The sequence below is a fragment of the Ambystoma mexicanum genome, chromosome 3p (genome assembly GCF_040938575.1).
Source record: "Ambystoma mexicanum isolate Mex_15411 chromosome 3p, UKY_AmexF1_1, whole genome shotgun sequence".
NCBI classification, from domain to species: domain Eukaryota; kingdom Metazoa; phylum Chordata; class Amphibia; order Caudata; family Ambystomatidae; genus Ambystoma; species Ambystoma mexicanum.
Window position 1 is genome coordinate 154,870,368 of NC_090925.1, and position 27,866 is coordinate 154,898,233.

At 46.6% G+C, this 27,866-nt stretch overlaps 1 protein-coding gene across 3 annotated transcripts in view; it reads right to left on the reverse strand.

Annotated features, from left to right (window-relative positions):
- The window catches only part of LOC138580186 (C-type lectin domain family 2 member L-like), a 517,651-nt gene that overhangs the window by 265,286 nt on the left and 224,499 nt on the right, over nt 1-27,866 (reverse strand). For all 3 annotated transcript variants that reach the window (XM_069650520.1, XM_069650519.1, XM_069650518.1), the window contains one exon: nt 8,154-8,257. In XM_069650520.1, the coding sequence (XP_069506621.1) occupies nt 8,154-8,257 (104 nt within the window). The remainder of the gene's footprint in view (nt 1-8,153; nt 8,258-27,866) is intronic.

Sequence of the window (27,866 nt, forward strand, 5' to 3'; positions counted from 1 at the left end):
TCTCAGCTGTCTTCAGACCCTGTTTGCCAGCAAGGAAAACAGGGAACCCAATGCATTTCCCAAAAGAGGATACCCGTGGGAATCCACAGAGGTCTACCTTGCGCAAATTGCCCCAGTTTTTATTAGCTACAATCCCCGACAAAGTGTGATATTTGGTGGGGAATAAACACAATGTTCACTTTGTCTGGGGTTCTGGGTAATATATTCTGGGCCGCTTTGCACAAGTCAGACCTCTGTGCATTCCCACGGGTGTCCTCTTTTGGGAAATGCATAAGGTTCCCTGTTTTTCTTGCTGGCTTCGACACCCTAGGCCCAACTCTGTAGGTTGCCCACATGAACAAATTGTGCTGTGGCGAAAGACTTGTGGTTACCAGAGGGTTACCCTTTTCCTTTTGCGCCCCCAGTAGGCGCACCCACACATGTGAGGTACCTTTTTTACCCGTCAGGACACCTGTGGGAATGCGAGAAGGTATAACATCTGTTGTTGGCAACATGTTTCGGTGAGTGGACACAGGGAAATGTCTCTGAAATTGGCTGGAAATGAAGACAATTCTCAGACATTTCGCTCTGGCCACCGACCAAAACACACCGCCAACAACACATGGCCTACCTTCCCGCGTCCCCACACGTGTCCCGATGAAAACGGTACCTCACATGTGTGGGTGCACCTACAGGGGGCGCAAAAGGAAAAGGGTAACCCACTGGAAACCCCAAGCCTTTCGCCACTGCCCATTTTGTTCATGTGGGCAACCTACAGATTTAGGCCTATGGTGTCGAAGCCAGCAAGGAAAATAGGAAACCCCATGCTTTTCCCAAAAGAGGACACCCGTGGGAATCCACACATGGCCAAATTGGAGGGGCGGCCCATCTCATGTAGCCCTCCCCAAGGGCAGATAAGGAGGGGGGTTCTCCTGCACTCCTCCCTGGGCTCATGCGTCCCTTCCTAGGAGCAGATATCTGGTGCCAGGGTGGGCTGCATGATGTGGCACCCACTCCATTGCGGGTGGGGGAGACGGGGTCGCTACCCCGTCCCATTAGAAAATTCCCCGTCCCTTTGGGGTGCCCCACAGCCCCCCTAAAATGCGTTCCACCATTTTCCATTTTTTTCTTTTACGAAAGTTGCCTTGGCGCAGAGGGGCACATTGGTGTTCCAATCTGGCCCCGGGGTGCCCAAACCGTACTGTCCCACCCACTGATGGGGCCTGTCCCACAATTTTTGGGGGCCCTCTCCCCCCGCACCCCAAATGGTTGGTGGGGGTACCACACACATGCAGGCCTTCCTGGGCCTCCTACAAACGGCTGCGTGAGGTACACCCCCCCTCCATTTGGGGTGGGGGGGAGAGGGACCCCAAAAATTGTGGGACAGGCCCCCCAGTGGGTGGGGCAGTAAGGTTTGGGCACCCCGGCGCCAGATTGTCACACCAATGTGCCCCTCTGCGCCAAGGCAACTTTCGTAAACAAAGAAAAAAATGGAAAAGGTACACTGCACTTTAGGGCGGGCTGAGGGGCACCTTAAACAAACCGGGTAATTTTCTAATGTACTGGTGGGTGACCCTCTACCCCCCCCCACACCAAATGCAGGGGGGGCATCTCATTCAGCCCTCCCTGGGGGCAGATACGAGGGGGGCATCTCATGCAGCCCTCGCTGGGGGAAGATGCCCCTTCCTAGGAGCAGATATCTGCCCCCAGGGAGGGCTACAAGGGGTGCCCCCATTTCCCCTTGGGGTGAGGGGGAGAGGGCCACCCCCCTTTTCTGTCAAATATATCCCTGGTGGCTAGTGGCCCCCCAGTCCCACTCAAAATTCCCTTTTGCTATTAATTTTTTGTTTTGTTTTTTTGCCCCCTTCCCTGGGGGCAGATGATCAGCCATCTGCCCCCATGGGGGCCCTAACCTGCAGGCCCCATCCTTTGGGGGGCCTGCACACTATTTCCTGGTGGCCCTCCCCCCAGCCCCCAATTGGATGGGGGGCCACCTCATGTACTCCTACCTGGGGGCATAAATCTGCCACCAGGGAGGGCTACAGGGGTGGCCCCCCTTTCCACTTGGTGTGGGAGGGGGAGGGCCACCACCATTTCAGGGGGGCAAAAAAATCCCAGGTGCCCCCACCCCCATCCCCGTTGCTTTCCGTTTATTTATTTTTTTTAAATATTTTTTTGCCCCCTTCTCTGGAGGCAGATGATCAGCCATCTGCCCCCAGGGGTTTACACATATGTGCCCCCATGCTTTGGGGATGGGGGGGCGAGGGCTGCTTACTGTAAGCAGCCCCCACCTCCCCCCCGCATTCAAAAACATCCCTGTGTCTAGTGGGCATTGCTGCCCGCACATCGAGCGCCCTGCGCCCAATCTGCAGGCAGCAATGCTGTCACAAAGGGTGTCATTGGAAAGGGGAGAGTCTCCCCTTTCCAATGACACCCTTTTCGACAAAATCCGTGGTGGCTAGGGCCCTGAAACCCCCTCCCCCTTCCTATCATGTTTTTTTTTATTTTGCTTTTTTTTTTGTTATGCCCCCACCCCTGGGGGCAGATGGTCACCTGTCTGCGCCCAGGGGTCATTATATATGTGCCCCCATTCTTTGGGGGCCAGGGGGGCGAGGGCTGCTTACTGTAAGCAGGCCCTCTCCCCCCCACGTCACAAACGTTTCCCTGGTGTCTAGTGGGCATTGCTGCCAGCGCATCGTGCGCAGCAATGCTGTCACACAGGATGTCGTTGGAAAGGGGAGGATCACCCCTTTCCAACGACACCCCCCCCCCCGATCTCCGGCTTGAAATACAGCCAGAGATCGAGGGGGAGAAAGGTGACCACTCACCTTATATTTTCACTGTAGCAGCCCGAAATGGCTGCTGCGGTGAAAATTACTTTCAGTTTCACGCCTACGTGCATTACGCACGCCGACGTGAAACTGAAGGTAATCCATCCCCCTGGCAGTAGGGATCACACAAAACAAAGTGCTGAAAAGGACGAGCTTATCTCGTCCTTGGCAACAGGGAGGGAATCCCAAGGACGAGATAGCTCGTCCTTGGCACTAATGAGGTTAAGTTTGAGTAGGTTCTGCACCGCCATCCATCTCTAAGTACTGTTACCTCGTCTTAAAGGGCCCAATGTCACAGGGTTCACGAGTGCCCCAATTTAAATTCTCATCTGTCTCTAATGCAGAAGTCCTAAAAATCATCACTAGCGTCAAACTGTCGAAGTGCCAGGGCGACCCTTGCCCGGCAGCGGTTATTAAAGATTGCACCCACAAACTCACCCCTTTCATAACGTGTCTAATCAATGCCTTCTTTGAAAACAATTCCGTTGCAACAAATCTTAAGAACGCTTGGGTACCCCATTACTATATAAGCCCTCACTTGACCTAATATTCCAACCAACTATCGTACCATTACAACTGTGCCACTCTTACATACAATCTTAGAAAGAGTAGACTACCTACAGATACAAAATTACTGGGAATCCAACAATCTCCTGGGTCTTCGACAATCTGGATTTCGCCCAAGACACGGGACAGAAACAGCCCTTCTGGATTTAAAAATCCAGATGGATGATCTAAAAGACAAAAGGTATATTAGCCTTACTACTGCTACTCGACCTCTCTGCAGCATTTGATCTTGTCAACCACAAAGTCCTATGCAAAAATCTAGCCTTTGCGGTCCACTTCTCCCCTAATGCCACTCAATGGATATAATCTTTCCTGACAGACAGAACAATGAGAGTTTTTTACCCAAGCTCGGAAACACAACCAACCCTGGTCACATGTGGTGTGCCATAGGGATCTTGTGTGTCAACAACGCTCTACAGCATTTTTACAAAGCCACTCTTTGACCAACTAAATGACATGGGTGTCAACTACACTAACTATGCAGATGACACCCAAATCCTCATCCCTATCACAGATGTAGACTCTGCCACTCTTAACGCTATCTATCTAACCATTCAAGCCTGGATGGCCCACCATGGGCTATGCCTAAATGACAAAAAGACAGAACTTCTGCTTATAGGGTGACAATTTAGTCTCAAACTAAACAACGCCTTCAAAACCTTCAACATAGACGGCAACCTGATAAGTGTCCAAAGAAGTAAAAACCCTCGGTTTCTATCTGGACTCTTCACTCACACTATCAAAACAAGTGAATGCCACCACCTCTGTGGCAGCCTATACCTCTAAACGTATTAATGCTGGCAGACCCTTCCTCTCTCCCAACAGCTGTATTACCCTGGTCAGAGCCCTCATTCTGACCAGATTGGACTACTGCAATGCCCTCTATGCTGGCACAAAGAACCAAAACATCAACAAACTTCAAGTAATACAAAATAACGCCATAAGAGCAGCACTCAATATTGCCAAAAATGTGCACATATCCAATACAAGACAAAATGTTCGTTGGTTACCGGTTCATGAATGCATCGTGTTCAAAATCCTCATCCTGACACATAAATTACTCCACAAGTCTGCTACCTACCTACCTTGCAGACAAAGTCGCCAGATCTCAATCTAACAGGCCCACGCGTACTGCTCACATGAACTTGCTATCCACACTGAGATTTAAACTCCAGAAAGCAGGAGGCAGTAGTTTCCCTACGGAAGCTTCCAAACATTGGAATGCCCTACCAGCCAAACTTAGGGAAGTAGACTCCCTCTGGACATTCCGTAATCAGCTGAAAACCCTATTCTTCACAAGGGGATCGTGTGACAAAATCATATCCCACAACCAGTAAACCTGCCTCAGAAACACAATCACCATTACGCCCACACATCTCCACTCACTAGGCCCTGGACCCTGATCTGCAAGCATATAACTATGTAAATTACTGGATGATCTATTGCCATTACATGTAAATGTTTCAGCTATGTAAATAACTATTATCTACTGGCATGCTATTTAAATGCCACAGCTATGTAAATATGTAACGTTGTAAATAACTGTAACATGTAATGCCAGTTAAGTCTGTGTGATTTCACATGTAAGAAAAGCGCCTAGGTACCCTCGGGTTAGGTGCGCCATACAAGTTCCAAAATAAATAAATACCAACTACCCTCCTGTCAGTATCCGGAGTGATCCCTTTTCCTTCTTAGAAACTGCATGTTTTCTGTATTCCTTTACAGGGTGAGTTGCATGTAATAGTTTTATTAGATGGTTTCTTATAACAATAATAAAGTAGATACTTTGTATACAACCTTTACTGGACACTCCTTTTGTCATTGGTTAATAACTAGTTTTGCTGTGTTGCAAGTAACCAATGATCCATGACCTTTAGAGGTGATAGGCATGCCGTTCCATCCAGCCTACCATAATTGGACAAGGAAGTTTATAATTTAATTGTATGCTTGGTTAATCAAATCTGTTTGGATCCATTCTGGTGTATTAGATGTGTGGTGCTGATTGATGGTTTAGAAATAGATATTCACCCCTGAACACTGGTGCCCTGGAATTTCATTCATCACATTGGTGGCAGACGGTCAGATCTAATTGGAGCCTTGTGCACAACTTAGTCACCCAACGATAAAAGTACTGCTACAGTCAATGTTTAGAACACTGCAAAGTATTTGTTAATAATCATGCATCTTGACAGAGACTGTGAAAGGCATGAGCAAAGATGTCCTGTGCATCCTATGCCAAGAGAGGGGACTTCCCCACACCATCAGGATTAATACACCTGAGCTGCTGATCAGCCTCCAAGCGTGGGTAGAAGCTAGGGGGCCTGGGGAAGAGACCTCAGGGGACAGGCTAGGCTCTGTGTACCCGAATGTTGAAGACCTTCCACAAGGGGTGGTGGAAGATTGAGAGGACGGCAAACTAAGTAATGTTGCTCACTAACTACCCCTAAGGGAGGTACAATTGGTTTCTCAACACTCCAGAGTGTCAGCAAGGTCAGGGGCTAGTGCGGTATCCTGCAGGTCCCTGCTGTAAATGATGTAGCGGCTGGAAAGCTCCTGTTGGACAAGAGGAGAGAAGCGCTGGAGGAACAAAAACAGAAGGACAAGGTCACCGTAGAGCTGTGCAAGCTGGCACTTGAAGAGAAGGAGGCTAACAGATCCACCTCTAGCGAGGGCAGCAGTAGTGGTTCAAACCAAGGTGCCCGTGACAAGCCCAGGCACCACATTCCCAAAGATTTAGTGCAGTCTTATGAAGTGGGGAAGGACATTTTTGATTGCTGTGAAGCGCTCATGCTTGCTACAGGAGATGGACGTGGTACTGTGGGGTGCAGCCCTGATGAGTTGCTTACCAACACAGTGGACTGATGCAATTCTTCAGTTAACTCCTGAAGAAAGGCCCATTTATGAGAGCATGAAGGTGGACCTTCTCAGAAAGTTCTGTAAAACCCCAGAACAGTATCTCAAGCGCTTCAGAGAGCTTGGCAAGAGAAGTGGGCAGACATGTGAAGCGTTCACACGCTTGTCATTGAAATATCTGAGTGGGTGGGTGTCTTGCAACAAAGTTGATACATTTTAAGGGATGTACAATGTGATTACATGTGAGCATGTCTTGGAGAATTGTGAGGTCAACATACACCAGCATCTTGTGGGCAAGACTTTTACAGACCCTGGGGAGCTTGCCAAAGCTGTTGACAGGTTTGTCAGTACTCGAGTTCAGAAAAAAGCTCAAGTGAGCACACCCAAACACAAAGAGAAATCCCCTGACAAGCAAGTTAACATGGATGGAAAGGACAAAGGACGAAGGTCCAACCCACTTCAAAGTCAGGTCCCCAAAGCCTGAAGGGAAACCACACAACTTTAGTTCAGCCATGCACCCAGAAAAGAAGAGCACAGACACCCCTAGCACAGGGACACCTGCATTCTCACAGCAAGCGACCAGACCATCCAAGCAATGGACAAGATCTTCGCAACCCATGGGATTCCCCGAGTACCATGTTCTGATAACGGACCTCTGTTTCAGGGCCGCCAGTTCACCGCCTTCATGGAGGAATGCAGAGTAACATACAGGAAAGTGACTCCTGGCTGGCCCAGAGCCAACGGGGAGGTGGAGCTCTTCATGAGCACCCTCAACAAGATTCTCCGGATCACTCAGGGCCAAAAGGGGGAATTAAAGGAAATCGATACCAATTTCTCTGTGAATATCGATCCACGCCACACCAGTCCACAGGGGTGGACCCAGCCGAGGCCCTGTTCAACCGCTGCCCGAGAGGCTTGATACCAGAAACTGAGGGACGGCCTCCCGATATCATCGAAGACGAAAAGACCCTGGAAGAACAGGGGCTGCGAAATGAGCGAGACAACGCCTGGAGACATCTGAAACCGACGAGCATTGAAGTAGGAGACACTGTCCTGGTTTAGGGGAAGCTGTCCCTAAACTACGAGCTCACCCCCATGGGTGTAACTCGTGTCAACGGGTCTATGGTTACGGCGGCCGACAGCCGGGGGACAACCACGAGGAACTCTTGTTTCTTTAAGAAGATCAACGCTTGTGACCCACCAGAAGAACCTATCGAGTGTGGGTCCCCTACTCGCACCAACGAGGACTCACCAGGGCACGGCAATGGCACTGGGGATCTGAGGTCAGACGAACTTCCGTGAGCTGTTAGTCAAAAGGAAGGACGTCACCCCTGCCACGAAGGACGACGATGTCCGACCAGGTTCAAAGACTACATTCTCAGCTCGAATCCTTGAGTAGCGGACAGAATAGTAAATGCCCATGTTGGGCCCTGTATCGTTTAGGTATGATATACCCTGTTATGTGTCATGTTGACAACTCAGATAAGTTAATATATTTTCATGTTTGTTTTAAAAAAGGAGAGATGTTACAGAGTCACATGATGTTACGCGTGCACGGTGGGAAGGCAAACGTCGCTCATTCGCATTAAATAAAGGGGCCACCCGAGAACGGCAGGTGCTGTCGGGAACCCGTACCAGCAGACGTGTGTCGGAGTCCTCATTAAGGTACTGGGGGCTGGGCCTGCTTAACGGGGGCCCCAGGGCACATAACGAACTACAACACTAATAGACACAGTCTTCTATTTTCAGCTCACCAGTCATACCCACCCAATGACGGCCATTACATTCATCACACTAAATATCTATACAAGCTAGTGGTCAGCCAAAGTCTGAACGCAGGTAATGTTTTGTGTCTTAGTTTTTGTGCCTGATAGGTTTCTGAACACTCTTTTATCTAAGGGGACATTTTGCAAAGTGTCTTACACAGTACTGTTGCAGGCGGTGCCGTTCACCCAGTGGAATTGAGTGCCACTGTACCGTAGGCCGATCCACATGTGCTTCCTGCAGATGAGGTCCAGCATGAAATCCTGCAAAAGAGACAATTCAGGCGTGAGATTTATAAACTGTGACATAAATTAACTGCATTTGATTTGTTGTCAAATTGTGTATTTATTTAGAGTACTTTCTATAGAGAGACAATTTCCCCATTTCCGTTCTTCTGTACAGGAATCGTGGAAGGGACACCCGGGTAGCAAAGGGAGAAGGCAAAATAAGTGAGAGAGGATAGCAACACATTTCAGATAAAAGGCAAGGGCTGCATACTCGTGGGATTTGTCAAAGCTAATCTATGAAGGGATACAGGAATAGCAGCAAGATGACAGGGAAGGTAGGCGGTGGAGTTGAATGATGATGTGTAGGAAGGGGAGTGGACTAATGCAGGTGGGGAGAGAGTCAGAAAATGGATTCCATTTAAATGCACTTTGACACCAATTGTTTGCGTTCCTCAATCATTAACAACAACAAGCTTTATTTGGAATAATCATAACAGTGTTAAAACATACACATAAAAAGAAAACAATCACAGCAGTATTCATACAAAACAAATTATAAAAAACAAAGATAATCTTTAGTAAAATTATAATAACATTGTCAAAGGAGATGTCATCATGTCCTTCACAACCTCAAAAACCACAAACCCTGCCATAAAATCTGTCAATCACTGGTCAGTATCTTGCTTGCATTGGTAAGCAGTGTTCACAAATACAATTAAACCCTGCCTGACATGCTTGCATGGGAGGGAACGTGTACAATGGATCCCTATGGGTTTTGCCTGCTTTATGCCGGTGTATAAAACAGGTGGAGCCTTTAGGGATCTTCAGCTTTTGCACCGGCCCAAAAACGCATGCCGACGCAGATGCTGGCACATTTGTATGGCGGAGTGGCAGGTAAGGCGGAAATGTAAGTTGTGTTCCTCCCCTCCTCTCCGCCATACAAATGCTTAAAAATGAGCCCTGGTGTGATTAGAAGCTATTAAAGCCTTACTCAAGGCTTTCACGCCTTCTATTCACGTTACGGGTCTCTCAGGAACATGAGGCCCTGTTCTCTAAACTGATAGCGAGGTTTTCCTGCCACAAACCCGCATTTTAAGCCTGCATTTAATTGCAGGCACATAGACTTCCTTGTTCCTCCCCTTGCAACACATGTATCACACAGGTCTAAGTTCTGCTTTGTAACATGATGCTAATATATTTTGTCAGTATAACATACTCCTATATTATAGTGGCCTTATTTGTAATGCAGTGTCATAGCAATTGCTAATGTGGTTCACCAGAATGGAATATGGGGGCAATGGTCATAGCTTATAAAGACAGATCCACTAATCTTGCACATATACTATGCAATAGCTTGAGAAACCAACAAGCCAGTGGTGATCACTGATATTATTTGCTAATGTGAATCGAATGTGTGTCATAATTGTTAACATGTGAAGCCAAAGATGTGTGATAATAGAAAATGTGCTCCAGAGTAACTAAGCAATCCTTTATGTAATTGGGAAGTTTTCTGTACCCACAAACATTGAACTTGGGTAAACAAGATAGAACACTGGGACAATGCTGCTTAAAAAGGCACACACAGCATATATGAATACGGTTATTCAGGATTACTAGCATCTGTTGTAAACGCTTGCCAATAGATTAATACTTTTAGTTTAACAACATTACCCTCTGTGCAATGGGTATATTGTGCACCCACAATGTTTAGTAGACTTTAGGCAAACATGCACGTTAATTCTCAACTTTACTAAATTACATTTCCCAATGCGCAAAGCGATAGGACGCATGTGACGTCATCGCGCACTATGCGAGCATCATCACGTCATATAACAAAGATGGTGTCCGCAATGCGAAAAGCATGCAGACCACCTTGGTCATTCCAGACAGGTCACTACACGGGCAAAAGAACACAATTTGGAGAGACTATGCTACTGGTATTTGGACCTTATGTGACAGCCTAAGTAGAAACAGCTCCAATACACAATTTTATCTAATGAGCCGCATTTAACACTGCAGGAGCCGGAGACAATTTGGGTCCAGAAATTTGGCAATTTTGTGGCAATTGACCAGAATTTAAACAAACATTTCTGGAATAATTTGACATCCACCAATTATACGTTATGCCATTTATATATAATTTACCTTCTAGTTTGAACAGCGGATTACAACTTTGTTATGCACAGGACTAATGGAATATGACTTAATCATTACAGATTGTGTTGAATAAAGAGCCTAGGTGAGCAACCGCACCAGGTTTTTAAATCACATGTGTTTACTCTAAGAAAAGGAGGCGAGCTATTATTCACTCATGCATGCTCCCTTTGCACTGGATCATGGTGACCACTGAACCATTATAATCCAACAATTATGTGTGCACAATCACCCCTCCCAAAGCAGTTCAAAAGCAACAGAGATATGTAAAGATGGGTCCTGGCCAATGATGACTGACGTCCTGGGATGTACCAGTGACTCCTTTAATAAGTTCCTTGTACATTACATCAGGTACATAAGGTCAGGTACACATAAGTTAAGAGCAACATGCACCGGCATCCTCGCTCAGGGGTCTACATCTCCAACTGACTCTCACAGATCACCACTCATATATCAACATTCTCTCAGGCTGCATTCTCTGTCACTCACTCCAACATTCCATGCATTCTACTCAGGGTCCAGGGGAAGCTTAGTCACTACATATCTCCCCCCTTAATAATAACAAACAACACCTACCAGCAAAAGACACACACTCACAAACACACACCATCCAATGCATGTGCATCTCTTACCTCAAAACAGGAACACTCCACACCCACACACACACACACACACACACACAAACCCTGAGGCCGTCCTCACCCTAGGGGACAATTACTTCTCCAAACAATTGCTCTCCCCTTTTCTACGCAGTAAAGAAGATACACCATCAACAAAGATACCCTTCCAAACTCCTAAACATTATCAGGCACACCAGACCTTCCACAGATTTTCTCATCTCACAGCGCACAACATAACATCATTCACCCGGCTCCCTCACAACCCTCTCCATACCACAATTCACTGGCTGCACACACCACATTGTCCATTCAACCAGGCTGGATATTCCGAATACCCGGATAGCCAACACCACAACACTCAGTGTCACTATCCCACATGTGCCATGTTGAAAAACACCTTCTACGCACACCTCTTCAACTACAGGGAGCTCTTCATAACACCACTCACCGCATCATACAACTATTCATCATACCACAGGACATAAGTCAACCATTTTCTTCACTAACACTTCAACATGTCATACAATTTCAATAAATTTGCATTTCTACCATCAATGAGTTCTATTCTTAAACTTCAAGATCTCTACCATGAATAAAAGTCCCACCTGTAAAATTAAAATCATTAGTGTGGCAATATTTCACAAATAACTGTAGAGGAGGTCCCAAATACAGCCCACACTCCAACCGTCCATTTTGAAGTACCAGGAACGTTCACACCGAGATATGTGACGTATGATGAGCAAATAAACCAGCAGAGAGCCGCAGTGGGGCTCTGTCCAGTACCTATCAGAAGAACAATGCCTATCGAAGTACCAGTACCAAGGAAGCCATGGACAGTAAGGTACCAATTGAGAAAGCCATATCAACAAATGAGACGAACCGAAGATCGCCTGAGTACAGTCCATGAAGAAACCAAAAAGGTCTTAATGGAAGACAAATGGTGACATCACAAAAACCTAAACCTGACTCACATGTAGAAGAAATGACAACCAGAGAATGACAAAGAGACGAAACGCCATGAACAAAGGGTATCGCAAATCTAAAGTGAAAAGACAATGTCAAAGTAAGAAGTTTTAGCTATGAGCATGACGAAGATACTCAACCAGTTTACACGTGTACATATGCATGAAACTGCAAGAAAGCTAAGAAAATCGTGCGGCTTGCTATGCTTAGTAGAGGGATAGTGCAGCAAGCACCATATACATATCTACCTCAAATAAAGCACATTATATAAGTATGCTTCCATTTTGCACAAAAAGCAGAATTAACCAAGATTACTAAAGGCCACTCGAGAAAGGTTTCACATCCAGCCAAATCAGGAGCAGAGCGGCAGAAACGAAACTCAGCAGAGGCGACTCGTGCAGAGGGAACCAAGGTTGTATCCATCAAAATGGACGAGCAATAGCTACAATTAGCTGAAGCTAGGACCAGAATATACTGCTTTGAAAGGGCAAGATAAGAAGACGAAGGCAGGTGGTGGGTGAACATAAAATCAAATACACTAATTGTTGAAGAAGAGGCAAATTCACAGTGTCTGAATCATGTAACCAGCTGAACGAACAGAAGCAAGACCCCCCACCCACACCTACGCATGGCTGTGAGCCAGGAGAAGATATCTAGACAGAAGATGCAGTCTCGAGGCCAACCACAGTGAAATAATTGACACATAGCGACTAAAGTGATGATTGATTGGAGGAAGGCCGGGTGAGTTAAGGGGCACCCTGCACCTGGCCAACCATTCTGCGTGCTGTTAAGCAAAGTGAAAAAGTATGCATGGGGTCGGTGCCAACCCAATCACAGTGGACCAAGTAATCTAGGGTCCTATGGTTAGTAGAACCAACGGGACGTCGTACTTTTAGTGACGTCTGCAGTAGTCATTTTTGAAGCAAGGGATTAGATGCCCACCTGACAGTGTTTACCCAATCCCCTCACTCCGTTACCATATACAGATATAGTACCTACAGTAAAGTTACCTTTCCGGAACCAATAGAATTGCATATCAACTGTTGAATGTTACAAATGGATGATGAGTTTTCAGTATAAATGTTATGATTTTTATGAAGTTCGTTGGAGTTGAAGTGAGAAGGAAGATCGCACCATTGCTGATATTCATGACTCCCCATTTTTTGTACTTGTCATTAAAAGGACTCTCTTTGCCAAACCGTTGAGTTGTCCTTATTGATTGGTGTTGAAGTATATATCTGCACCTCCATCCATCTCACGGGTGCTGCTATCTTGTTTTAAAGTGCTTCTGAGCAAACCCCGACTCTATGGGCCGGTTGGGGGTCTCGGAGCACACTTGGTAGCAGAGATCAGATGTTTATCGATTATCGATTAGACAAAGAAACCCATTGACCATGGACATAAAGTAACTCTAGGTCCTCTGCAATATCACGAGTCTTTGCCATCTGGCTGAGTAGACCGTGAAGCTCCCCGTACAGTGGTAGAGTAAAATAAAATCTGCAGAACGAGGTCTGAAGGGACCCGTGTTACCCACATAACCCCTTCCCACTCCTATGGGCAGTTGAGCGGGAGAACAGCCGGAGAAGGCGGTGACGAAGGCGGTGATCCCGAGCATCCAGAGAGGAAACATGTGAACGGTGAGTGAAAAAGACTAATGTTTTGGCAAAAGTATATAACTTAGAACAAGTAAGGGTAAAGGTAACGGAGGGAAGCGGGAAAAAAACAAAACATAGTCAGAAGAAGAGAAGAATGTGTATATATATATATATATATATATATATATATATATATATATATAGAAGGAAGTAATGACTCGACACCCAAGAAGGGAGAGGATTCGCCTAATTCCTACGCTTTTAATACAAGTGGCTAGAAGAAACCTGCATCCAGAGTCCCAAATAAAGGGGAACAAATAGGCCACCACAGCGGTTAAAAGACACTTTCTGTGAAAGGGATGGGTTTGTCAGGGTAAGAATAATTAGAGGCAGAGGTATATGTGGCCAGCTGGAGTTCGTCTAGTCTGTCAACATCTGTCTTATGTGTTTGTTATGATGTCATAAGTCAACATTTTTCTTAGAGGAACTGACATAAAATTTATGGGATTAAGTAACTAAGATATTGTGGTATACGAATTGATGTTTATTGAGTGAAATAGAAGATATAAAATTTTGTGGAAAAATCGGGATTGGAGCTTGCAGTGATTGGTGCTCGCTCATATTGTTGGAATTGTTTAAGTCACATAAAGCATTGACCAGTTATATATAAAGGGAAAGGGAACAGATTTAAGCATGGAAGACAACTCCATTAGCACACATGTGCAAACAGTTGCCGAAACATGTGCCAAATCTGAAAAAGTACAGTGCAGAATGCTTATGCCTTGGCCACAGGGTGGGTCATTATCTAAAGCAGTTTTGCAACATATGACGACATACTTGCACGCCACATACACAGGGAAAAAGTTAGACAAATGCCTAGCTAGTCTAGAGTTGTGGAAAATGTATCAACAAGACAAGGAAGAGGAACCGCCATCAGACTGGATACTTAACATATGCACATAGGGGGGGTGAGACGTCCACAGCGCCACCTGCCCCATCTGAAACAAAGATTGAGAATGGCAAGGACGAAGGGTTGTACCCGCTGAGAGAATTGAAAGCAGCCACAGGGTAGAGCAACCCAGCATATGAGTCATCTACGCAAAGTAGTGACGAAAATCCAGATAAAGATAGAGAAAAAGATATCACCTCCAAGGTCCCGAGGGACAAGGAGAGTTGCAATGACGAGAGGAAAGAACAGGCATAAGCAAGAACATCTTGCGATGCAGGGAGAGAAGGCAAAAGATGGAAAGGAAGCGAGGATAGAACTGATGAGATAGCACTCGCACAGAACAAATGGATAGGAGGGCAGATTCTGTTGAAACTTGATGGCAAGGGCATTGATGACGCAAAACAAAAGGAGAAGTTAGACAATGTGCAGAAAAAGAAGAGGAAAAAGGATTGAGGGACGAAAGAATAAAGAAAAGAGATAGGCAAACAAGAGAACAGTTATATCGCGAAGAGCAAGAAAGGCAACGCAATCGCAAACAGAAAGCAGCCACGGAGCAAGACAGACAGGAGCAGCAAAGGATAGAGGAACAACAAAGGATGTGAGAGAGAAGAATAAAGAAAAGAAGGATGAGGAGATCCGAAGGGCAAATGAACGTAGGGCTGAAAAGAAAAAGGTGGAAGATAGGGTCAGAGAGGAAGTGAGGAAGCGCAGAGAGTTCGATGACGATATAGAACGAAAGCGAAGAGAGCACGCGATCTGGAAAGAGAAGTTAAAAAACCTGAGCCAGTAGCAGACTGGGAAGACATAGAAGAATTCTTTCCTGAGTATGATTCACTACCAGGCACGTCTAGGTGTAAGAATTTCAATAACTAACCTGATTGTGCAGCAATCAACGAGGCACTTGGGGAGTCCCCTGAGGACCCTGACACCTCTCTCCTAGAAAGGGAAGAAGGGGTTGTGTGAGGGATCCCAGGGAAACCCTCCTGGGGAAGAAAACGCTGCCGGAACGAAGATGTAGCAGGATGGATCCAGTCGTCCTCGGTATGTCGCTTTTCAACGCGGGAAGGATCCACAGATTCTTATTCGCGGGACCCTGACTGCTTCTGTACTCTAAATAAACAAACGGGATTTGAGCTGAAGGATAGACATTCGGAAAAATCAGACAGAAGTGGAAAGGAGCAGTACCCAGCGTATTGGGAGGAAGTGACTAACGAAGAGTCTCGGATGTCGGGAGTAGGGGGCTGGATAAAGACACAAGTCTGTAGGAAGGTAGAGAGAGAAGGTAAGCAAAGGCGAGGATGTTAGTAACATGCACCCTAGCTGCGAACTTATGGAGCGTCTGGGGAGAGAAGCGACGCGCTGAGCTGTGGATCCGCTGCTCCATATCCGGGATCCCTGGAACAGCGTGGTGACATCAGAGGACGTCTGACTGAACACGGAAACACTGCACCGCTACCCATAGTAACAGGAGCCATGCTGGGACAGGGAAATAAAGACATAGTCCGCAACCTCCAGCGCCGCAAAAGGGAGCCGCGGTGCCAGCGAGTCATGACAGTATGCCCCCCTCTAAGGGCCCCCCACACCTGGTTTGTCGGGGTGAAACCTGTGGAAGCGGCGAACAAGCAAAGGTGCGTGGACAGCAGAGGCTGGTTCCCACAAACTGTCAGCTACAGTGTACCCCTTCCAGTGGATCAAATATTGAAGCCGACCATGATGATAACGAGAATCACAAACACCAGAGACTTCAAATTCGGGACCATCATCAGTTGACACAGGTGGAGGACAGGCCTTAGAACGGCCGAATCGATCTGGAACATGGAGCTTGAGTTGGGATACATGGAATACTGGGTGGATTCGGGACCAAGATGGTGGAAGCTGTAATTCAAAGGCTAGAGAACACTTCAACCCCAATACTGTGAAAGGTCCAAAGAACTTTGGAGACAATTTAGATGGAATCAAGTGTCTGGGAAGGAATCTTGCCGAGAGCCAAACCAAATCCCCCAGAGAGATCTCGGGAGATGGTGATCGATGCAAATCCGCAAAGCGTTTGGAACTTTCCTGAGCTTCCAGCAAAGCAGTCCTGGCTAGAAGATGTCCCTGTTGGATGTCGCCCATAAGGGCGTCGGCATCTGGAAATGCCGAGGCTTTGAGAAGGGAAGAAGGAGAACAGGAGGGATTGTACCCATAGGTACAATGGAATGGACTTGTGCTAATGGATGCATGAGGAGCGTTGTTGTAGGCAAACTCTGCCAAGGGTAACAGTTCCATCCAGTTATCCTGTGCAGCAGACGTAAAGCAACGTAGGTATGTTTCCAGAGTCTGATTCATGCGTTCGGTCTGCCCGTTAGTTTGGGGGTGATAACCCGAACTTAAGGCTCTTTTAATTCCCAACGCGGAACAGACCTGCTTCCAATATCGGGAAATGTACTGTGAACCTCGATCGGACACTATACTGTACGGTAGACCGTGCTGAGAAAAAATGGAATTGATGAAGTGTCTGGCCATTTGTGGGGCTGTCGGTATTGAGGGTAAAGCCAGAAAGTGGGCCAATTTGGTAAAATAGTCGACCGTTACCATAATGGTGGTATGACCTTTTGAAGCAGGTAAGTCGACAATCAAATCCGTGGAAATCAGTTGCCAGGGACGGGTAGGTATCTGTACCAGTACCAACTTCCCTATTGGTTTGCTGCGAGGGTTTTTGGCTTGGAGGCAGAACACGCACGATGAAACAGTCTTTCACATCCTTTCTCAGAGTTTCCCACCAAAAATGCCTCAATACAAGCTCCTGAGTGCTGGCTATACCACGATGGCCGGCCATAACGGAATCATGACACATATGCATCACTTCAGTACGGAGTAGGAGAGTAGGGACGTAGACTCGATGGTCCCGATAAAAGCATCCGTCTTCAAAGGAGAGACCCCATTTTTCCGTTTGAAGACTGATAGAGTCCTTGACGATACAAGTTTGGGATGCAATTGAGTGAAGGAAGTCTTGGACTACAGCGATAAATGTAGCCCGAGGAAACAGTCTTTCGGTCTGAAAGCCAAGTTTGCAAGTTGGATCTCTGCGTGATAATGCATCGGCTTGTAGATTGGTTTTACCAGGGATGATTGTGAATGTTATGTTGTAGGGGGAAAAGAAATGTGCCCATCTAGCTTGCCGACTGTTACGTGTTTCTGCGTATTGGAGGCTTTTAAGGTTTTGATGATCTGCGCGTACTTCGATAGGGCGTTGGGAACCCAAAAGGAGATGCCTCCATTCCTGAAATGCTCGCTTTATGGCCAACAGTTCCTTTTCTAAAACCGTGTAGTAGTTGATTTCAGAGGGAGAGAAGGTTTTAGAAAGATAAGCCACAAGATGTTCTGGTCCATGTGCCTGAGCCTGTTTGAACACGGCTCCCAAGGCGAAGTGAGAGGCGTCTGTTTCAACAATAAAGGGTAGGCTCTGGTCTGGAGTTCGCAAGAGTGGAGCCGACGTAAAAAGGGCTTTCAAAGTATTGAAGGCTGACTGTGCTTCTGTTGTCCATTCGAAAGTCTTCCCCTTCTTGAGCAGCCTTGTTAGTGGCAGAACAATGGAAGAAAACCCTGCTATAAACTTTCTGTAAAAGTTTGAGAATCCCAGAAAGCTTTGGAGTTCTTTGATGGTACGGGGAGGAGACCATTCCAGAATCGCTGTTACTTTGCGTGGATCCATTGAAATCCCAGAGGAGGACAGGACGAACCCCAGATAAGTAACTGTCGTCTGATGGAATTTGCACTTCTGGTTTACAGAATAGGTGGTTGTTCCATAGTCGGTGTAAGACCTGACTCACATGTTGGTGATGTTCTTTAGGGTCCTTGGAATACACCAGGATGTCGTCAAGATAGACTACTGTTGTATGGAGAAGGAGATCAGAAAAAATGTGGTCGATAAATCTCTGGAAAACCGCAGGAGCATTTGATAATCCAAAGGGCATAACCCGGTACTCGAAATGCCCAAAGGGGGTACGAAAGGCAGTTTTCCACTCATCCCCCTCCTTAATCCTGATGAGGTGATAAGCTCCTCTGAGATCCAGTTTTGTGTAGATTGTTGCCCCCTTTACTGCCTCCAAGATATCGGGGATGAGTGGCATCGGATAACGATCGGGAATGGTGATCTTGTTAAGGCCCCCGATAATCGATGCAGGGCCTTAATTCGTCTGTGTCCTTCTTCGCTATGAAAAACAACGATGCTCCTGCCGGAGAGATTGATTCCGTTATCAGTCCGTTCCTAAGATTGGTATCGAGATACTGTCTTAAAACCGATTTTTCCTTCTCCGAAAGGATGTACATTTTACCGAAGGGTATGGGCTGTGAAGATTCAAGACGAATTGAACAATCGTCTCTTCGATGAGGCGGAAGCTCCGAGAACTGAGAAGAAAAAATGTCCTGGAACGCTTCATATTCGGGAGGAAGGAGGCTGTTCTGGTCCACGATCTTCTGGGATCTGTCAGGAGGCGAAGGAGGAGTAAAGAATCCTATAGAGCTGTCTGCAAGACAGTGTTGCACACAGTGTTCTGACCTCAGGAAGATGGAACCGGCTGACCAGTTTGTGAAGGGGTTGTGTAGCCTTAACCAGGGCAAACCCAAAATTACGGGATAGTGAGCGGCCTTACTAATGTCAAATATGATATCTTCTCTGGGCGAACCGATGGACATTTTTAAAGCGAACGTTTGTTCCCGAATGGGTCCTGAAACCAGAGGCGTACCATCCACCCCTTCCACAGGTATTGTGATGGCTTTGGGAGAGCGAGGTAAATTCTGTGATTTAGCCCATAAATCGTCTTTGAACAGTCCCGCTGCACCGCAATCTACCAAGACGGGTACCGTTACTACGGTTCTGTCTGGTAAGGAAAGAGTGACCCGTAAAGCTACCATGTCTAATGATGGAGGAATCAGGGTTGGAGAGTGGGAACTAGCACCTGTTGCCCCGACCGTTGTTCCCTTTACAGCTGGGGTCTGGTGTTTCCCGAACGGGATTGACGTCTAAGAGGAGCGATTGGGCATTCATGTACAGCATGAGAGGAAGAGCCACAGTACATACATAGCCCTTGACCTTTCCTGCGAGCACGTTCCTCTGGAGTAAGAGGTCCCCGTGTGATTCCCACTTGCATGGGTTCATCTGGAGTTGTGGTTTTGGGGACGGATACAATGTCTGACCCAAAGCGGTGACTTCTCCCTCTTTTCCTTTCAGCTTGCCGTTCCTGAAGCCGATAATCCAACTGCATGGTTAGGGAGATCAATTCCGCAAGTGTATTGGGCCTAGAAACCCGTGCAAGTTCGTCTTTTAAATCATCATGAAGACCCCTTCTGAACAACGTTATTAGAGGGTCATCAGCCCATGAGGTGCCTGACGCCATTTGTTTGAACCGAGTGATAAATTCTAGAATACCTAAAGATCCTTGCTTGAAATCTAAAAGTTTCTCTTGAGAGGAGACATGGTACTCCTATCTTGAGAACATAGCCTTCAGGCTGGCCGTGAAAGCAGGCACCAAATCAAGAATGGCATTATTAGAAGTGACTATAGGCGTGGCCCAGGCTAGTGCAGGTCCTGTTAGATGGGAAATCATGTATCCCACTCTGTCTCTAGGGGAAAAAGGACGTTTTAAATGCGAATTGCACTGGGCAGGCGTCCAGAAATTCCCTCAGAGATTGCGGATTCCTATCATATTTCCCACCTGGTAATGGGCCTGGAGGGATCTCAGAACTTGTTGAGGGCTTCACTAACATTTGCTGTTTCAGGTAAGCGTTTGTGTTTCAAGGCTTGTACATCATGGGACAAACCTTGTACAGCGGTTGTTAATTGCTGCACCTGGTCTAACGCTGCTTGCAGCAATGTAATACTGAGATTTATTTTGGGGTGTCGCTTGCTGTAAGAATTTCAATAACTAACCTGATTGTGCAGCAATCAATGAGGCACTTGGGGAGTCCCCTGAGGACCCCGACACCTCCTCTCTCCTAGAAAGGGAAGAAGGGGTTGTGTGAGGGATCCCAGGGAAACCCTCCTGGGGGAGAAAACCCTGCCGGAACGAAGATGTAGCAGGATGGATCCAGTCGTCCTCAGTATGTCGCTTTTCAATGCGGGAAGGATCCACAGATTCTTATTCGCGGGACCCTGACTGCTTCTGTACTCTAAATAAACAAACGGGATATGAGCTGAAGGATAGACATTCCGAATAATCAGACAGAAGTGGAAAGGAGCAGTACCCAGCGTATTGGGAGGAAGTGACTAACAAAGAGTCTTGAAGAGTCTCAGATGTCAGGAGTGGGGGTTTGGATAAGGACACAAGTCTGTAGGAAGGTAGAGAGAGAAGGTAAGCAAAGGCGAGGATGTAGGTAACATGCACCCTAGCTGCAAACTTACAGAGCGTCTGGGGAGAGAAGCAACGCGCTGAGCTTTGGATCCGCTGCTCCGTATCCGGGATCCCTGGAACAGCGTGGTGATGTCAGAGGACGTCTGACTGAACACGGAAACACTGCACCGCTACCCATAGTAACAGGAGCCATGCTGGGAGAGGGAAATAAAGACATAGTCCGCAACCTCCAGCGCCGCCCAAGGGAGCCGCGGCGCCAGCGAGTCATGACACTAGGGCAAATATCGAGGATGACTTCGACACCAGAAGCATCGGAGGGACAATTGATAGGATATATGATGAAATGGGGCTAGAACAGGTATCCCAAGGGGAGGGTGAAGACGAGCGCTTGGAAAGCACTCAGCTCTACGACACTGAGGGTGTCTCCCGAAGTAGTTGGAATAGGGAACTGCCCCTGGATAGATTGGAAATAAGCAGGAACAAAGATGATGCAAGAAACTGCACAGGTTGGGCGAAGACGATGTCTGACGCTGAAAGGGAAGAGCGTGAAGAAAAAGAGAAGGAGAGAAGACGTGAAAAAAAAGTCTCAGGAGGGAAAGGGATAAGATGGTCAGACTCTAGGGGATTTACACCGAGGGCATCAGAATTTGCCACACAGTCAGATCGGCACGAAGAAGTATCACAAGGTCAGAGGGGGATGTCGCCACCACCCTATATGAGCCGACTAAGGTCATTGCCTGGTAGATGGCGATGCGGGAATATTACACCTGCAATAGACAGACGAGCAATGAGAGAGGAGGGAGAGGACTACGCGTCCCAATTTCCGTTGCTCGAGAAAGGTGGAGCGAGACCACAGTATATTCCATGGCCACACATGGATCGGGAAAACCTGAAAAATAAGCTTCCAATGTTGACCTCGGGAGCTGGACAATGGATACACGAGCTAGAAAAAAGGACAGTAGCGAACACGTTAGCTATAGGGGATATTAAAGGTCTCTTAATCGCCATACTTGGTGATAGAGCAGACGATGTGTGGACACGGGCAGGCTACCCTGGTGTGACCACAGTTAATTCTGCGCATGACAGAGCTCTATTTAACAATTGCAGAGCCGCGGTATGGAAAGCATTACAATTGCTATATCCAGACACTTCCGACATGGGAGCCATAATGACACGAAAAATGAAGGAGTCGGAAGATCCGTTGCTTTACATACAGAATTTTCAAGATGCGTGTGTACTCGAGACTCGTGAATCTTGGGGGAAATCCATACCCGTGTTCTACCATATATTGTGCCAAGGGCTGCCAGAACCGGTACAGAAACAGCTCAAGAAATTGGTGGGAATCGAGGCCAAGCCATGGTCAGAAATACAGTTGACCATCGCACACTACTGCAGGCTGCTGCTGCAACAAAAAAAAAAGAAATCGCTAAAAGGGAGCTGCACGAAAAGGTGAAGAGGCAAAATCAGTGCAGAAGAAATTGTCAAAATATGCTCTTGAAGAAGGAGCCATGATAACTAACACAGCTGAGTCAAGCATGCCACAAGTCAATAATCCACAGCAGAATAATCAGGGCAATACAGGGTTTTACCCCAGGGTAAGAGGATTTAGAGAAAGAGGATGGCAGAGCAATCAGGGAAGTTTCCAGAATAATCAAGGGGGTTTTCAAAATATGCAAAATGGCAATCAAGATATGCCAAATGGGCAAGTGATCATACCACCGCCAGTATGTTGGTTGTGTGGGATGACAGGGCACTTAGCGCGCACATGCAGAAATCAAGGCATGATGCAGAACGGCCAAGGGATAGGAGCAAGTACGGCGATTCCACCTGCATTCTTACAGCAGGGAGTTGCACAAAATCACACGGTTCAACAAACGCCAGGAGCGCAACAAGGTTTACAGCCTCAGAATTCAGTTCGAGATTTCCACAAGGACAGTCCCAACAGTCACTGATGCAACTGTCGCAGACAGTAAGCACAGGACAGGCTGTGAATCCTGGAATTAGGAGTAATACCAGCGATGGGGGAAGTCCATTCGCACAAGGTGGGAAAAAAGTCATAGTCTGGACTAGGACAGCTCAGTGGGAACCCTGATGTGTTCTATCCTATCAGGGAGACCAGACCCTCAATGGGAACCAAGGGTGGATGTCGTTATAGGGGATAAAGAATATTCCTTCCTTGTTGACAAGGGTGCAACATGTTCGTGTAGACGTGAAGGCAAGTTTTCCTTGTCCGGCGATGCTATAAATACTCAGTTTCACAGGAGCTACAAGTCGTGTTCCTTTTACAAAAGCACTTCCAGTCTCTATAGGAGAATGTGAGATGAATGTGCCTCTATTATATTCACAACAAACCCCAGTAAACATTTTGGGTCGAGATATAATGACAAAGTTAAATATGACACATACGTTCACGGAGGAGGGCATAGTATGCTCAACTCCAGGAATGAACTATTCAAACGTATGCGAAATGATTAGAGCATACGCAGGACACACAGCTATGAGAGCTATACCATTAGAGCCAGAAACATTCACGTAGGGAATGAGCGTGCAAATGACAGGGCTGCCATGCCTTGCTGAGAAAACCTGAAGACCCTAGACACATTTTTGTTCAGGCCAAGATCACCTATGCACGAGGAAAGGGGACAAGTATTTTCCTTAATAATACATACAGCTGCAATGCGAGGAAAAGTGGTTTTGATCGATGGTCATGGTGATGAAGGCCGACAATGGTGCACAGTAATCGCCATTGAAGCGGGGTATAGATTGATTGACATCACTGATGACGATCTGTTTGATGAACATGCAGATGAAGGAGAAACAACAGTGGAGGTGAGCCTCACCTTTTGGGTGAAAATGATCAAAAGAGAAGTGCCACAGAGAATGATGTTAGCACAGAACCGTCCCGAATATTTCGAGAGCAACATGGCCCAGGTGCCTGTCTCAGTGTGGACGGCAGGACCCTATGACGTAGGCCTATTGAAAGGAGTTGGAGAAGGGAAGATTAAACTGAAGCCAGGAGCAATCCTACCGAAAGCACGACAATATCCCATGTCCAAGGAGGCAGATGAAGGGATTTTTAAGACAATTGTGGCTATGATGAAGCAAGGCATCTTAGTGATGTCAGAGTCGTCATGCAATACCGCAGTTTACCCTATCAAAAAATCAAAAGGGTGGTCTTGGAGGCTAATTCAAGATCTAAGGCTGATAAATGATATTGTTGAGGCAGAGTTTCGTTTAGTCCCGAACCCGGCTACAATTCTATGTAATTTAACTGTTGAGGCAAAATATTTCACGGTGATTGACTTGAAAAATGCATTTTTCTCAATCCCATTGCACAAAGACTCGCAAGATCTGATGTCATTCACTTTCAGATAGATGTGCCTGAAAAGCACAAGGCTACCCCAGGGGTACTGCGAGTCTCCTATCTTTAACAGAGTCCTGCAGATGGACCTAAGCAATATTACATTAGAGAGTGTTGTCTTGCAATATGTGGACGACATATTAATTTGCAGCACGACAGAGGAGCAATGCAGACACGATTCTGTTCAGCTATTGACTATATCAGCTGAGAAAGGATAAGGTTCACAAAGAGAAGTTACAGTATTGTCAACGAGAAGTACTCTACATAGGTCAGCTGATCTCTCATGAAGGGAAAAGAGTTACCCCAGAAAGAACTGAAGCCATACTAAACACAGCCAAGCCACACACGGTAAAACAGATGCAGAGTTTATTAGGCCTGTGCAATTATGTCAGGGCACGGGTCTTCGGCTACAGCTCCTACACCAAGCCATTGCTTCAGGCCCTAAAGAAGGCACAAGTGACGAAAGAAAAGATTGCATGGTCTGAGATCATGGAGGAAGGATTTGCTGAACTCAAAAAGAGCCATTTGCAGGGCACCACTTTTAGGAATCCCCAATTATGCAGAGGAATGTTACCTGTTCTCACACACGAATGGCAGCGTTATGACGGCAGTACTCACGCAGAGAACCACATTGGGGTACAAGCCCCTAGCATACTATAGTGGACATTTTGACCCAGTGATGAGAGGCCATTTCCTGTGCAAACAAAGTTTAGCTGCTGCAGCGTTCGCCATAGAGAAAGCTACGTCCATTGTAATGGCATGCTCGATGACATTGTACATTGAGCACTCGCTATTTGCCATCCTAGAGAAGCCTTAAGGCACACTGCCATCTCAGAGAGCTTCTGCTTATGAAGTGATCATATCGAATCCCTCAATCAAGATAGTTCGATGCAAAATAGTGAACCCAGCTATGTTCATAGCTGAGCCAGTCACTGAAGGAGAGCCAATTCATGACTGTGCTAATTATGAAGAATTCTATGATGAAATTCCCAGAGTGAAATAGAATGCATTGGCAGGAGGAGGAATTATTTTCATTGACGGTTCTTCGAGAATCGATCAAAATGATGAACAAAGATATACAGACGTTGCTGTGATGAAGCACACAGCAAATGGAGAGTTTCGAGGGCTTCTCAGTGCACGAATACCATCTCATTATTCAGCACAAGCTGCAGAATTATTGCCGTCGATACTCGCGATTGAGAATCACGCAGACCAGGAAGTAACAGTGTACAGTGACTCCGCCTATGTTACGTCAACAGTGCACGCAGGCTTAGAGCGCCGGAAAAGGAGGGGCTACCTCCGAGCGGACGGCACGCCAGTACAGCATGCAGCCTTGATAGACAGACTAATTAAAGCACTACAGCTCCCAGTGGGCATAGCGGTCGTGAAATGTGCCACCCACATGAAGGGCACAGATTTGATCTCACGAGGAAATCAAGCAGCAGACACGGAAGCCAAGTGTATGGCATCCAAGAATGAGACAATCATGGATATGGACGTTATTAACACGAATGAGAGAATGAGTGTTGCACGAGGTACACCTGAAAGTTACAATAATATGGGACAAACGCAGTTAATGGAACTCCAAGGGGAGGCACCACAGGAGGAAAGGAACTTATGGAAGCGGCAAGGGTTTTCTTTAAACCCCTCCGACAGCTTGTGGCGACAAGACAGTGCTGGTAAACCAGTAATGCCTATAGCCCTGTTAAAAATAGCGCTGGAGCAGTTACAATATCCAGCACACATGACAAAAGAAAATCTAGCGGAAACGCTGGCGGAAGACTGGTTCATACCGAACTTAGCGGAGCATGTTGCACTTTTCTGGTGAACTGTATAATTTGCCAACTTTTCACAGCTGGGCACACATTGAAGGTAATTAGAGGAGTCATCCCAAGGCCTAACGGACCATTTCAGCACTTGCATGTCGATTATGTCGATATGATTCAAGTATGTAACGGTACAGGTATTTAATTGTTGTGATGTGTCCATTCTCTAGATGGAGAGAAGCAGGTCCCTGTACACACCCAAACTCTACCTGTGCAGCCACATTTTTAGTGAGGGAGGTGTTTCCCAGGTGGGGGGTATGCAAAGTCATGAGATCAGATAACGGGACCCACTTTGTAAATGAAGTTTGAGCAGATTAGCTTGTTGCTTGGTATAAAGCACAAGTTCTCATCGGCGTATCATCCGCAAGGTAATGGGATATGCGAGAAGCTCAATGCCTTATTAAAGGAAAGGATAGCCAAGTTGAAGCTTACTCTAATATAGGGATGGTTGCACTGCCTTCCTTTGGCACTGCATGCACTCCGGAATCAACCCGGTTATTACCATCATCTTACGCCGGACATAACAGCCACAGGAAGAAGAATGCGCACTCCACTGACAACCTGAGACAGAGCTAGATGTGATGCCCAGTCAACAGGAGAAATCTTAGGGTCTGAAATTCAAAATTACTAGAATTGCATGACATCTTGTCTTACTGTAATTTCAGGCCAGCTGCAGCGACAACAAAAAGGGTGCAGGGCAGCACAGAACACAGAAGGAGATATAACTGAAAGCACAGCTCAAGGACTTTGTGTTCCATCCGTTTTCCCTGGAGACACCGTGTTGGTAAAAAACCATACGAGGAAAAGGTGGGACGAGCCAAGGTTTAACGGTCCCTTTACAGTAGAAGACTGCACTCCCTCTGCAGTAAAACTACAAGGAAGAAGAGCTTGGAACTTTTTGGGCAACATCAAGCCATACATCAGAGAAGGCCCCATGGCTTCATCCCAGCGTGAAGAGACTACAGATGATGGGGAAGAACCACAGCACGTGCAGACGAGATCCTTGACGAGGAAGAAGGATACATGAGCAGCAGCAAAACAAAGACAAAGAGCTTTTGTGCAAAAGTTGTGGTTTCATTTTTGGACATTCCTCTGAGCAAAAAGGAGGAGAAGGACATAAAAACGGACACTGTGTGCATCTTAGTTGCAGGGTGAAGAGGAAAATTGCATTTATAAACCACAACATAATCTGTCGACTTTGAACTTTGGACTGAGGCACGCTGAAGCCTTAATAAGAAAAAGAGAACATGCAAAATTTTGATCGAGGACACATAAGCTGGAAGAAAAACCAGTATCCTGACTCTTTCCACAGAGTAACCTTGTTTGGAATCACTTATGGTGTCCCACAGTAGCGGCATTACCAGAGATGTGGTGACATATTTCGATCTAGTGCTAAGATCGTACCCGTCAGTGGTGGGGAGGCTCACCAGTGTCACTGACTTTCTACAAGATCCTGAAAACAAAAAGACAATAAAGGAGATTGCTCTCTGTGATTGCCGAGCAGCTCCTTCTACTTCCCCGAGTACAGCGAGGAAAAACCAAATGTCCCAAGCAGAGAATGAAGCGAATGAGCTTATCAACGTATTGTTCTTTCGCTTAATAGAAGACTGCCCAGAATTTATCGGTAGAACAACAGATGTATTCACTTTTCTTCGAGATCCAGCAAATACAGAACGTCTGAGCATAATCCTGAACAGCATAGTAATCCAAGTTGCTCTCCACGCAAACGGAAATTGCAGAAACTGTCCACAGTACGTGAGAGCCAAACAGTCCCAAACTTCAGCAAGAGCAGGACAAATGTCCCTTTCACCGGAAGGCAGCGGGTTGGCAAGTAACGTGTTCTTC